We start from the raw sequence: 13,937 nt of genomic DNA on the forward strand, positions 1-13,937 counted from the left end.
TCATCCATCCATGAATGTATGCAGATGGCAGGGAAGCATTGATCCACCTTGGCAAACAGGTGGAACAGTGGGCAGATTCAGATATGAGCTCCATACTGCTGATATGGAGCTCCACATATAGCAGCATGTCCATGATGGTGAATTGGGCAACTTGTTACCGCAGGGATATCAATGGACAGGATCCATGGTGTGACATGCTGGTAACTGTGGGTGACTACCTGCCCTTGGACTTTGTCATTCCAATGTTGAATCTGTGGCAGCACTACAACCCAGGGATGATCATTGCATTTTCAGGTTCAGCATTGGAGCATGGGGTGGGAGCTGTAGACAGTGACAGAGCATGCCTGGCATACTACATGTGTGCCAATGTACATCAGTCAGTGCATGTTCCCATGTGTCAATCACTGCAGATGGATGACCTACTACCTAGACCAGTTGCAACTGGAGAACTGTTGATTTGAAGCTGCAAAATTTAATGTAAGATTTAGTAGGTGATGCAGATCTTGTATTTTATTAGGATATGCTGGCTCTTGAACTTTGGATGGGTGGTGTTGCCAAGATTTTGCAAATGGGTGGGTGCTTTGACATCATAGATTGGGTGGGTACTCAAAGCTAAAGGGTGTGCATCATAAACTGCAACAAAAGTAAACCTACTCAGGCCATCATGCAGATGGGTGGATTGTCAGACATTATGTGGATGGGCAGGGGTTCAGACATCATGCAACTGGGTGGTATCTCATAAATGATTGACATTCACAGCAATGTATATACAACCAACTCCACAGTCAAAAACATGTAAACTATTGAAGCGGTGTCACACACCAAAGGTGTTTGGTGAGGTGGACATGGATACAGCTGATGAATGGAGATGAAGACCATAGCCCTCATGCAAAGAAGGACAGCCAGAAATGTTGGCAGTCATCCCTCACACAAGAATGAGTCATCAGTGCCAAAGAAAAAGAAAGGGAGTGAGTTAAGTGCTGGTTAAAATTCTTAAGCACCTGTGTATGGCATTCTGGTTTTTGACATATCTCTGCTGTTTCTGCAGATACTGAGACCATTCCCACACTCACTTATAGTGCTCAGCCATGTGATCCTACCTTCCAAAATTGGAAAGGATTTGTGCACTCCACACATTTCTACAGCACTCCCTCCAACAAAAGATGCTCATTTTGCTAATTCTTCTGATATGGCCACCTCCATGTCAATCATTTCACTTGTCCCCTTTGCTAGGGACAATGGCTACATATATCTACCAGGAGTTCCTGCCAGCTTCCATCCTGAAGCATCCTGGTACATCCCACCCTTGTCTGTGCCCTCTCGGCCCATCCAGCTTGGACAGTGTGTTCTTTTTGTCAGTATGACCTCTAGGAGGATGTTCTTTGATTGCCTCAGGTCTGTCATTCACTTGAAAAGGTCTTATGTGGTTGTTTCAGTCTCTCTGGTCCAAGAAGCATATGGATCCTTCCTCCCTGCTCCCTGCAATGTCTTCATACCAGTCTTGTCTGTCATTCTTCCAAGGTTGTGACAGCTACAGTATAATCTACTGTTCTCCACTCTCCCTGATTGCATCCATGACAGGTATGATGCACATCTTGCCTCCTTGTTGCAAGATACAGCAGAAGACACTCCCCCTTCATCCTCTCTTCCAACAGAGCCTCATTCATGAAGTCTTTGTTTGCTTCACTGAGAGGATGGTTTTGGGGGGAAAGTTGTGATCCCCTATGCTCCTGTCACCCCACAGACCCCCAAAGCTTGACCCCTGTTGACATCTGACTCACCCTGTCCACTTTTGGATGTACTATATTGGCATCAGATCAGCACTGCCTCTCTGTCATCCCACCTTGGCCTAGAAGTGATCTCTTCAAGATGTGACATGCACAGCCTCCCCCTAATGCAATTCCAGTGTGCTTTCCCAGTTCCTGACATCACTTGACTCATACTTTGATGTTGTGACTGTCTTTGACTCATCTATTGCCAATACTTACCAATCTTTTGACTTTGCTTACTGATCCTTCACCTTTTGGCTTGCTTATCCTTACCAATGCTTACCAATGCTTTCCAAGATGATTACCCATCGCTTACATTCCTTACTCATCAGTTACCAATCACTTACCAAGTGTTTGCACCTTGTTTTCCATAGGCAACACCCCTGTACTGTATATAAATCACTGTACTTAGATAGCAAGAAGAGAAGAAGATGTCAGAGAGCCCCTCTTGCTCACATTTTTTATCATCACTCAGTAAATCCTGTTCATATTAGGTGCCTGTGCACCTCAGACTGCATTTTTCCTCTGTGTTATTTCTATCTAACCCTACAGACATGTAGTGGCCACTTAGCTTCACTCTAAGTGTCCTTGGTTTGCATTTGTTTGTTGTTTACATTTGTTTATCATTTTTGTGCACTTACTGCTGTGTGCCCAGTGAAATTTTCTTCAGTCTCTTACACTGGGCACAAGGTATGTGTTATGTAGTATTCTCTTGAATATTAGTCTCTTACACTGGGCACAAGTGGCCTCAGATTGTGGTTATATTAACAAATCCTCCATCAGCTTCGATAGCTGAGACTTTATTAAGGGTCCAACTATCATCTACTTTGCTCCAAGTCCTCCCTGAGCTCAGTGCAGCTCAGAGCATTGAATTAAGTTGCCATCCATCCTTCTGTAGGCTGACAGCAGTCTACCCTATTGCTTTCTATCACATTCTTGCTCCCTCTTCATCAGGAGCACCCCCAACCCTCAGCACTTGTCTTTGAGTGTTGTAGCTCACAAAAACCCACCCAAATCAAAGGTTCTACCATCTAGGCACCACATAGGCACACCACCGCTCACTCTTTTTGTCTTTTGTGTTGGTTTTGGTTGGTTTTCACCACTGAACCACACTTTGACTCACAACAGGCCCATCTTTATGTTTCAACAGTGGTACATCTTACTGTTGACAGGCCCATCTATATGTTGTGACATTATGAAATGACATTACTGACAGGCCTGTTGTCACACACCAAAGGTGTTTGGTGAGGTGGACATGGATACAGCTGATGAATGGAGATGAAGACCATAGCCCTCATGCAAAGAAGGACAGCCAGGAATGTTGGCAGTCATCCCTTGCACAAGAACAAGTCATCAGTGCCAGAGAAAAAGAAAGGGAGCAAGTTAAGCACTGGTTAAAATTCTTAAGCACCCATGTACAGCATTCCAGTTTTCAACATATCTCTGCCAGTTCTGCAGATACCAAGACCATTCTCACACTCACTTGTAGTGCTCAGCCACACAATCTTACCTTCCAAAATTGGAAAGGATTTGCACACTCCACACATTTCTGCAGCACTCCCTCCAAAAGATGCTCATTTTGCTAAATTCTTCTGATATGGCTGCCTCTACATCAATCATTTCACTTGTCCCCTTTGCTAGGGACCATGGCTACATATATCTACCAGGAGTTCCTACCAGCTTCTGTCCTGAAGCATCCTGGTACATCCCACCCTTGTCTGTGCCCTCTCAGCCCATCCAGCTTGGACAGTGTGTTCTTTTTGTCAGTATGACCTCTAGGAGGATGTTCTTTGGTCACCTCAGGTCTGTCATTTGCTTGGAAAGGTCTTATGTGGTCATTTCAGTCTCTCCAGTCCAAGAAGCATATGGATCCTTCCTCCCTGCTCCCTGCAAGGTCTTCATACTGGTCTCATCCATCATTCTTCCAAGATTGTGACAGCTACAGTATAATCTACTGTTCTCCACTCTCCCTGATCACATCCATGATGAGTATGATGCACATCTTGCCTCCTTGTTGCAAGATACAGCAGAAGACACTCCCCCTTCATCCTCTCTTCCAACAGAGCCTCATTCATGAAGTTTTTATTTGCTTCACTGAGAGGATGGTTTGGGAAGGTGTTACACTTCCATCAGGGGTCTTTCCTTTTTTGACATCTCTTGGTCATGTGCATCACATGCCTTGTCACATCATTAATAATTGTCGCCATCCTAGGGGCTCGAATGCTCCAGGGAATGTTCAGATCTCCAGCTGTCAAGGTATTTCCAATACCTGCCAAGACCACGTTGCCACTGTGATCCGGTATTCCACCACCCTCTCTGATGGACAACTTGTTCTCTTTTCACTTTTATGACTCGTCTCTGACTTGCCTTTGTTGCTTATATGTTGTACTATAGTTCTGGTGTCAGGCTCCTTGCTGCGCATTGATTGCGCCAGCTGGTATAGCCTTCGTTGCCTCCCTACTCCCATCTTTGACACTGCTTGACTCATATTTATTTCAGTGATGAACTTGTTGACTTCTGCGGATATGCATCATGACTGGTACGGTACTCATACTTAGGAGTATATAGCCCTACATACTTTGTCCTGTATCTGCAGTTTTTCAATAGCTTGCAACTGAGCTTCATCCCTTCACCTTATCCTTGTTCTCTCTCTGCACGAACAACCTTAGGGACTCATCAGCAGACAGAACCTTTGCTGGATTATCACGATAACTCAGCCATAGGGGTTATGACAAGTTTGGCCCATAGACTCCCACCTCATTGTGAGTCAAAGTGAGGTTCAGTGGTGAAAACCAACCAAAACCAACACAAAAGACAATGAAAGTGAGTGGTGGTGTGCCTATGTGGTACCTAGATGGTAGAACCTGTTCTTTGGGAGGGTTTTTGCGAGCTACAACACTCAAAGATGAGTGTTGAGGGTTGGGGGTGCTCCTGACAAAGAGGGAGCAAGAATGTGATACAAAGTGATAGGGTAGACTGCTGTCAGCCTACAGAAGGATGGATGGTGACTTAATTCGATGTCCTAAGCTGCACTGAGCTCAGGGAGGGCTTGGGGTGAAGTATATGGATGATAGATGATGATCAGCAAAGTAGATGATAGCTAGACCCTTAATAAAGTCTCAACTATTGAAGCTGATGAATGATTTACTGAGAGATGATAAATTGCGAGCAAGAGGGGCTCTCTGATGTCTTCTTTTTTTGCTACCTAAGTACAGTGACTTATATACAGTACAGGGGCATTGCCTATGGAAAACAAGGTGCAAACACCTGGTAAGCGATTGGTAACTGATGAGTAAGGAATGTAAGCGATGGGTAATCATCTTGGAAAGCATTGGTAAGCATTGGTAAGGATAAGTAAGCCAAAAAGCAAAGAATCAGTAAGCAAAGTCAAAAGATTGGTAAGTATTGGCAATAGGTGAGTCAAAGACAGTCAGAATGTCAAAGTATGAGTCAAGCAATGTCAGGAACTGGGAAAGTGCACTGGAATCACATTAGGGGGAGGCTGTGCATGTCACATCTTGAAGAGATCACTTCTAGGCCAAAGTGGGATGACAGAGAGGCAGTGCTGATCTGATGCCGATATAGTACATCCAAAAGCAGACAGGGTGAGTCAGATGTCAACAGGGGTCAAGCTTTGGGGGTCTGTGGGGTGACAGGAGCATAGGGGATCGCAACTTTCCCCCCCAAACCATCCTCTCAGTGAAGCAAATAATAACTTCATGAATGAGGCTCTGTTGAAAGAGAGGATGAAGGGGGAGTGTCTTCTGCTGTATCTTGCAACAAGGAGGCAAGATGTGCATCATACTCATCATGGATGCGATCAGGGAGAGTGGAGAACAGTAGATTATACTGTAGCTGTTGCAATTTTGGAAGAATGATGGACAAGACTGGTATGAAGACATTGCAGGGGGCAGGGAGGAAGGATCCATATGCTTCTTGGACTGGAGAGACTGAAACGACCACATAAGACCTTTCCAAGCGAATGACAGACCTGAGGCAACCAAAGAATGTCCTCCTGGAGGTCATACTGACAAAAAGAACATGCTGTCCAAGCTGGATGGGCTGAGAGGGGGCAGATGAGGGTGGGATGTACCAGGACGCTTCAGGACGGAAGCTGGTAGGAACTCCTGGTAGATATATGTAGCCATGGTCCCTAGCAAAGGGGACAAGTGAAATGACTGATGTGGAGGCAGCCATATCAGAAGAATTAGCAAAATGAGCATCTTTTGGAGGGAGTGCTGTAGAAACGTGTGGAGTGTGCAAATCCTTTCCAATCTTGGAAGGTAGGATCATGTGGCTGAGCACTACAAGTGAGTGTGGGAATGGTTTCGGTGTCTGCAGAATTGGTGGAGATATGTCAAAAACCAGAATGCCATACACGGGTGCTTAAGAATTTTACTGGCACTTAACTTGCCTCCTCCTTTTTCTTTGGCATTGACAACCTGTTCTTGTGTGAGGGATGACTGCCGACATTGCTGGCTGTCCTTCTTCGCATGAGGGCTATGGTCTTCACCTCCATTCATCAGCTACATCCATGTCCACCTCACCAAACACCTTTGGTGTGTGACATCATGCACTTCATGCCTATTCCATTTGAAGAAGTCACTGCACTTGGGCATAACAAAATCAAAAAACTCTGTGCAGCTTTTGGGACTTGTTGACCTCTTCACAAAAGTCTACTCATCCCTGGTTACTGAACTTCAACAAACCACTTACCACTTAAAGACAAGGCTTGTTGGTCTCCCTCAGTGCAAAGACTAACTTGCCCTTTCTACTCTGCTCCTCAACTTGATCAACAATCAGTAACAAAATTGAGAAGCACCCCTCTACCCTCAATCAAATACACCGCTCTACAGGCAGCCACTAGGCTTTAATAGATCACCTCCCTAGAGTCAGCACTTGTGTCTCCCTATGTGTAAAGTCACTTGCACACACCCAATACACCTCTATGCTGACAGGTTTCTTTCAAGAAATAAATCCTCCCTCAGCCTTTGTTATCACTTCCTGTGAAAGTGTCTAACCCTCAGAGATCAAGACCCCCAGTCCCTCCTTGTCCAAATCCCCTTGAGCTCGGTAGAAACCCACCACTACTGCCCATCCCATTAGGAAGACTAGGACCCTCGGTCACCACCACAAACCCTCGGTTATCTTATCTATCCTGGTTTGGGGATTTGGAAGTCTGATACTTCACTCAGATCAGTCCTCAGAGAAGAACAAGAAGCATGCAAGTTACCCAATATGTCTATGACAATTGGTCACAGAGAATCAGCCCCTGAGATGCCTACAAGGACCATCTCTGAAGAGGAGCTGAGACAAAGGTTGGAAGAACAACGTCTCGCTATGGCAGAAGAACTTCGCAAAGTAATGGCTGCCCAGAATAGTGATCCTTTTCCAACAGGAATGCCTAGCAACTTGGCATTACACAGATGGTATGCCAGGAATTTTGGAAAGGTAATTCCCCCAGAGACCCCTGTTGGTGGGGCCAGTAAGGGTAAGGCCCCAGCTGATCCTGACGATGCATACGATTGCCACCCACCCAATGGAGGACAGGAGTTCAATGTCAGGCATCCTGGAGAATACGACGGAAGCCACAACAGGCTTCAGACCTGGGTTATGCAGGTCGAAGGTTATTTGAACCTGAACAAGCATGTATACAATGCGGAATCCCTCAAGATTTCGTTCACCCTCACATATATGACCAAAGGTGTGGCCATTTCATTCGCCAAAAACTACCAGAACAAAAACAAGCTTCTTGATGGAACAATCTATTACACCAATACTTTCCAATGATTCATCAAGTGTCTCAAAGCTACTTTCAAGTCTGGCAATCAAACTGCCCTTGCAATACTTCGCCTTTCAGATATCTCACAAGGCAAACAAGAACTTGAAGTGTATATTGCTGAGTTTATGGGGCTTGTTAACAAGGCGCAACTTAAAGAAGAATCACGTGAAGCAGGGATCTTCTTTGGAAAAGGATTAAACAAGGAGTATCGCAAATGGGTTCTTAACTCAGGGCACACACCTTCCATGGTCATTGAGTGGATACAGTGTGCGGGAGAAGCAAGAACCGCAATTGCAATGAAGCATATCCTAGAAGGGAAGGAATCTCAGTATGAAAGGAAGTTCATTCATTACCACAGAGGTTCCCGAGATCCTGATGTGATGGATGTTGACAAATGCAAATGGAACATTAGACATTCTGGTTCGGAAATTAAATGCTTCAACTGTGGAGCCGAAGGTCACTACAAGCATGACTGCAAATCCAAAGGCAAACTGCTTCCCCAGATCCGCATAGTCCTCAAGGAGGATGGGAGCAGGATCGCATATGTTGGCAATTGTGAAGCTATGGCGGAAGAAAGGAAGCAATTTGGGTTAAAGGATTTTTAGATGGGACTGACAGATCTCCTGCCCCAGACAGTCCTGCAGCCATGTTGTCTGCTAAATGTACTTCTATAGATGACGAATTGTCCATGCAGTCCTGTTCACTGATTGGAAGAGTATATTTGCTGGACTACAGTGCAGGAGTAATTGCCTGTATCGATTTGGGAGCCAAAGTCTCCCTGATATCAGAGCGGATCGTTCAGAAGCTTGGGATTACGACTTACCATGTCAAGAACAAATTCAAGATGACCTCATTCACTGGAAAGGATGTGGAATGGGTCACCCGGAAGGTAACCCTACTAATGATCATCAAGAACTGGGTGTTACGAGTCAAGTGTTACGTCAGACCCTCAGTTGGCAAAGAACACATCCTACTTGGGATGCCTTTCCTGAAAGAGTTCAAGCCGCAGATGAATTGGGAAACCAGGCATATATCATGCTGGGATGACGGGTACGTTCCAACTTCTGAATCCGAAACTTACATAAAACAGGTGGTCCCTTGGTATGAGGGACAGATGCCCGAACCTCTGAAAGGAGGATTGGAAAAGGAAGTCATGGGTCTTCAACCCATGGAAGTTAACAAAACAACTCTTTCCACAGAACTAGAAGCAGCCCTTGTTGCAAACAAAGAGAAGGTCAAGCTTCTGGAAGAATATAAGGAGTTTGCAAAGGTGTTCTCAGAGGAAGATATCCTGCTTCCAGTGTCACACACCAAAGGTGTTTGGTGAGGTGGACATGGATGTAGCTGATGAATGGAGGTGAAGACCATAGCCCTCATGCGAAGAAGGACAGCCAGCAATGTCGGCAGTCATCCCTCGCACAAGAACAGGTTGTCAATGCCAAAGAAAAAGGAGGAGGCAAGTTAAGCGCCAGTAAAATTCTTAAGCACCCGTGTATGGCATTCTGGTTTTCGACGTATCTCCACCAATTCTGCAGACACCGAAACCATTCCCACACTCACTTGTAGTGCTCAGCCACACGATCCTACCTTCCAAGATTGGAAAGGATTTGCACACTCCACACGTTTCTACAGCACTCCCTCCAAAAGATGCTCATTTTGCTAATTCTTCTGATATGGCTGCCTCCACATCAGTCATTTCACTTGTCCCCTTTGCTAGGGACCATGGCTACATATATCTACCAGGAGTTCCTACCAGCTTCCATCCTGAAGCGTCCTGGTACATCCCACCCTCATCTGCCCCCTCTCAGCCCATCCAGCTTGGACAGCGTGTTCTTTTTGTCAGTATGACCTCCAGGAGGACATTCTTTGGTTGCCTCAGGTCTGTCATTCGCTTGGAAAGGTCTTATGTGGTCGTTTCAGTCTCTCCAGTCCAAGAAGCATATGGATCCTTCCTCCCTGCCCCCTGCAATGTCTTCATACCAGTCTTGTCCATCATTCTTCCAAAATTGCAACAGCTACAGTATAATCTACTGTTCTCCACTCTCCCTGATCGCATCCATGATGAGTATGATGCACATCTTGCCTCCTTGTTGCAAGATACAGCAGAAGACACTCCCCCTTCATCCTCTCTTCCAACAGAGCCTCATTCATGAAGTTATTATTTGCTTCACTGAGAGGATGGTTTGGGGGGGAAAGTTGCGATCCCCTATGCTCCTGTCACCCCACAGACCCCCAAAGCTTGACCCCTGTTGACATCTGACTCACCCTGTCTGCTTTTGGATGTACTATATCGGCATCAGATCAGCACTGCCTCTCTGTCATCCCACTTTGGCCTAGAAGTGATCTCTTCGAGATGTGACATGCACAGCCTCCCCCTAATGCAATTCCAGTGCACTTTCCCGGTTCCTGACATTGCTTGACTCACACTGTGACATTCTGACTGTCTTTGACTCACCTATGCCAATACTTACCAATCTTTTGACTTTGCTTACTGATTCTTTGCTTTTTGGCTTACTTATCCTTACCAATGCTTACCAATGCTTTCCAAGATGATTACCCATCGCTTACATTCCTTACTCATCAGTTACCAATCACTTACCAGGTGTTTGCACCTTGCTTTCCATAGGCAATGCCCCTGTACTGTATATAAGTCACTGTACTTAGGTAGCAAAAAAAGAAGACATCAGAGAGCCCCTCTTGCTCACAATTTATCATCTCTCAGTAAATCATTCATCAGCTTCAATAGTTGAGACTTTATTAAGGGTCTAGCTATCATCTACTTTGCTTATCATCATCTATCATCCATATACTTTGCTCCAAGCCCTCCCTGAGCTCAGTACAGCTTAGGACATCGAATTAAGTCACCATCCATCCTTCTGTAGGCTGACAGCAGTCTACCCTATCACTTTGTATCACATTCTTGCTCCCTCTTTGTCAGGAGCACCCCCAACCCTCAGCACTCATCTTTCAGTGTTGTAGCTCACAAAAACCCTCCCAAAGAACAGGTTCTACCATCTAGGTACCACATAGGCACACCACCACTCACTTTCATTGTCTTTTGTGTTGGTTTTGGTTGGTTTTCACCACTGAACCACACTTTGACTCACACTGGTACATCGTCCCGGATTAGATCATGAAATACGACTTTGTGATGATTTCAAACCCAAGAAAGCAGCAGTATATCCTATGTCCCCTGATGAACCAAAAGTTTTAGATGAGTTCTTGGAAGAAAATTTAAAGTGCAAGAAGATTTGACCATCAACTTCGCCTCAAGCAGCACTGGTGTTTTTCATAGCCAAAAAGGACAGAAAGAAGCGATTAATTCAAGACTATTGCTATCTCAATTCGTTTACCATCCAAGATGCACACCCATTGCCAAATGCTCAGGCCTTGTTCGATGAGCTAGTCAAATCAAAATACTATGCCAAATTCAACATTTGTTGGGGTTTCACTAACCTCAGGGTTAAGGAAGGAGATGAGTGGAAAGGGGCATTCATTATGCCCAGAGGATTGTTCAAACCCATGGTAATGTTCTTTGGACAGTGTAACTCACCCCCTTCTTTCCAGAGGTATATGGATCAGACCTTTGAGTCCCAATGAGGAAAACAGGTAGGTTACATGGATGATGTAGTGATCCATGGGAAAACAAAGGAAGAACTTTGGACTTGGGTTCAGGAGTTCTTGAAGATCTGCAAAAAGGAAGGATTGCACCTCAAGATTAGCAAGTGTGTCTTTGAGGCTGAAGAAATTGAATTCCTCGGAATGATTATAGGAAAAGGGCATATGGAGACTTCTCCGACAAAGACTGATGCCATCAGTACTTGGGAAGCCCCTGACAATCTTATGGGACTTCGTCATTCCCTTGGATTCTGTAATTTCTACCACAAATTCATCCCTTCCTTTTCAAGTATCACTTGTCCCCTCCATGACCTTATGAAGAAAGGGGTGTCCTATCAATGGACTCCAGAACGCAACACCACATTCGAAAAGCTAAAATCTTTGTTATGCTCTGCTCTGGTCCTCACAATTCTGGACTTCTTGAAGCCTTTCACACTTTTTATGGATGCTTCGAAGCTCGGGACTGGTGCAGTTCTCGCACAGAAAGGAGCTGACAATGAGTGGCACCCCTGCTCTTACTTGTCTCAGTCCCTCATTGGCACTGAACAGTGCTACCAAGTCTATGACCTGGAGATGCTCGCTGTCATTCATGCCTTAAAGGCATTCCATCTGTATCTTTTATCCCCCATCAAACCAACTGTGGTCTTTACCGACCACAAGAACCTCAAATACTATTGTGAGCCTCAACAGCTCACTCCTCATCAAGCCCACTGGGCTGCTATGGTCCAGTCCTACCCCATTCATTTTTCCTGGCAGGCCAGTTGCCTCCAGATCCCTGCCGACACTCTCTCGTGGAAAAGCAAAGCTGCAGAGCCTGCCCCGGTGGCCACGGTCCTCCCCCCAGACCTTTGGCTTTCGGAGGGGGTGGATTCCCAAATTCGCCTCGTTTCACCCTTGTTTTCTATTACAAAACTACAAAAACAGTTAAAAATCAACTGCCTCTGCTGGATAGGCCAACTTCCCACCAGAATTTCGCGTTCCAAACAAAACTCAAAGCCCTATTCTTGCCCATCTGAGGAACAGTCAAAAGAGAAAAGGCTGCCTGACGCTTGCCCTTTGAGGAATGTCGACAAAGGAGCATGGGGAGTTTAAACGATATCAACGGAGCTGTATGAGCATGTCAAGAATGATGCCATAAAAGACTCTACAGGTCTGGAGCCTAGTGGAAATATCACCATCGCAGAGGATGGAACCAAACGGTTTGGAACAACTCAGTTGTACATTCCCCCTGACCATTGTCACCATTGTATGCACTCATACCATGACCATGAATCCATGGGACACCCTGGACAAAAAGCCATGTTCGCAAAGATGAGAAAGGAAGTCTGGTGGGAAGGTATGGGAAAAGACATCAAAGCTTACATTGCAGGATGCCTGGTCTGTCAAACCACAAAGGTCATTACACACCCTCCAACCCCGCCAGTTGTCCCACACGAAACCCCTAAAACTGCTTTCCTGTTCCAACAAATATCTATGGATCTCATCACCGATCTCCTGGTATTGGGAGAACAAAAATATGACTCAATTCTCATGGTTGTCAATCAAGGGCTGACAAAGGCCACCCTGTTCCTTCCATGCCATAAAACGATAGACTCCATTGGGATCACCCGACTCTTCCATCAGTTCATTTACTCCAGATATGGGGTTCCAGAATCAGTAATCCCAGATCATGGACCACAGTTTGCCTTGGCCTTCACCAGAGAACTCTACAAGGCTATAGGAGTAAAGGCAAAGCTGTCAACGGGTTACCATCCTCAGACTAATGGAGAAAGCAAATGAGTCAACCAGGAAGTAGAAGGATATTTGTGGTTGTATTGCACAGAATCCCTGAACTCTTGGTCAAGCAAACTTCCATCCACCAAATTTGCTCACAACTCACAGGTTCATTCCATCCATCAAATGACCCCATTTTCGTTACTCCTTGGATACAAACCCTTGCCATACCCCAAAACAAGAACAACCATGGTCCCCTCAGTAGATGAAAGGTTGGAAAGACTGGCCTCGAGTTGTGATGTCACCATCCTTGTGCACAAGAAAGCACAGGACCTGATGTGTTCACACTCAAAAGGGTCTTATGTTGTGCCCAAAGTCAGAGACCAAGTGCTCCTGGATACTGGGCATCTTTGAATCAAAAACCAGTGCAACAAGATCACACCCCAATGCCTCGGGCCTTTTGTTGTGACTCAGGAGGTATCACCTGTCATGTTTTGATTGGACCTACCACCAACATGGAAGGTACACCTGGTGTTCCATGCCTCCCAGATCTTTCCATTTGTCGAGAATGACACATATGGAGCTGTGCCTGCAGCTCCCCTTCCAGAATTAGTTGATGATGAAATTGAGTGGGAGGTTGAGTCAATAATCAATCACAAGGTTGATGGCCGCAGAGGGAAAAGATGTTATTTGGTCAAATGGAAGGGATTCCCCCATTCATCAAATACATGGGAACCCAAGGAACATATAAAAGACTATGCATCTGAAGCCCTGGATCAACACAAACTTGCTCGCCATCTCAAGAATTAGTATGGACTCTCCCTGCTCTGTTAACACTGAAAACAACTATGCTGACCTCCCCGCCACCAATGAATCCTTTTACAACACCAACTATGACAGGCTCGTTCCCCCCATCGCTGTCTATGCCCCAACCTCACCTCCAACGTCCCCTGCTGGCTTTTATGTCTCCAGGTTCTCCTCGCCTGTCTCTCAACCCCAATCATTATCACCCCCTGTCCCCTGGGCTCGTGGACCGTGTCCACTCGCAGGGCTCT

The 13,937-nt window shown here is 45.6% G+C and overlaps 1 protein-coding gene across 1 annotated transcript; it reads left to right on the forward strand.

Annotated features, from left to right (window-relative positions):
• Positions 1 to 83: 83 nt before the first annotated feature.
• On the forward strand, positions 84 to 461 carry F5J12DRAFT_722287 (uncharacterized protein; the record flags this gene model as incomplete). Its single annotated transcript, XM_051741362.1, has 1 exon — positions 84 to 461. One exon carries the CDS (start codon positions 84 to 86, stop codon positions 459 to 461), a length of 378 nt encoding a protein of 125 aa, XP_051599221.1.
• Between the last annotated feature and the right edge of the window lie 13,476 nt (positions 462 to 13,937).

Source organism: Pisolithus orientalis (assembly GCF_024613125.1).
Source record: "Pisolithus orientalis strain OTSU chromosome Unknown F5J12scaffold_17, whole genome shotgun sequence".
In the NCBI taxonomy this organism is placed as follows: Eukaryota; Fungi; Basidiomycota; class Agaricomycetes; order Boletales; family Pisolithaceae; genus Pisolithus; species Pisolithus orientalis.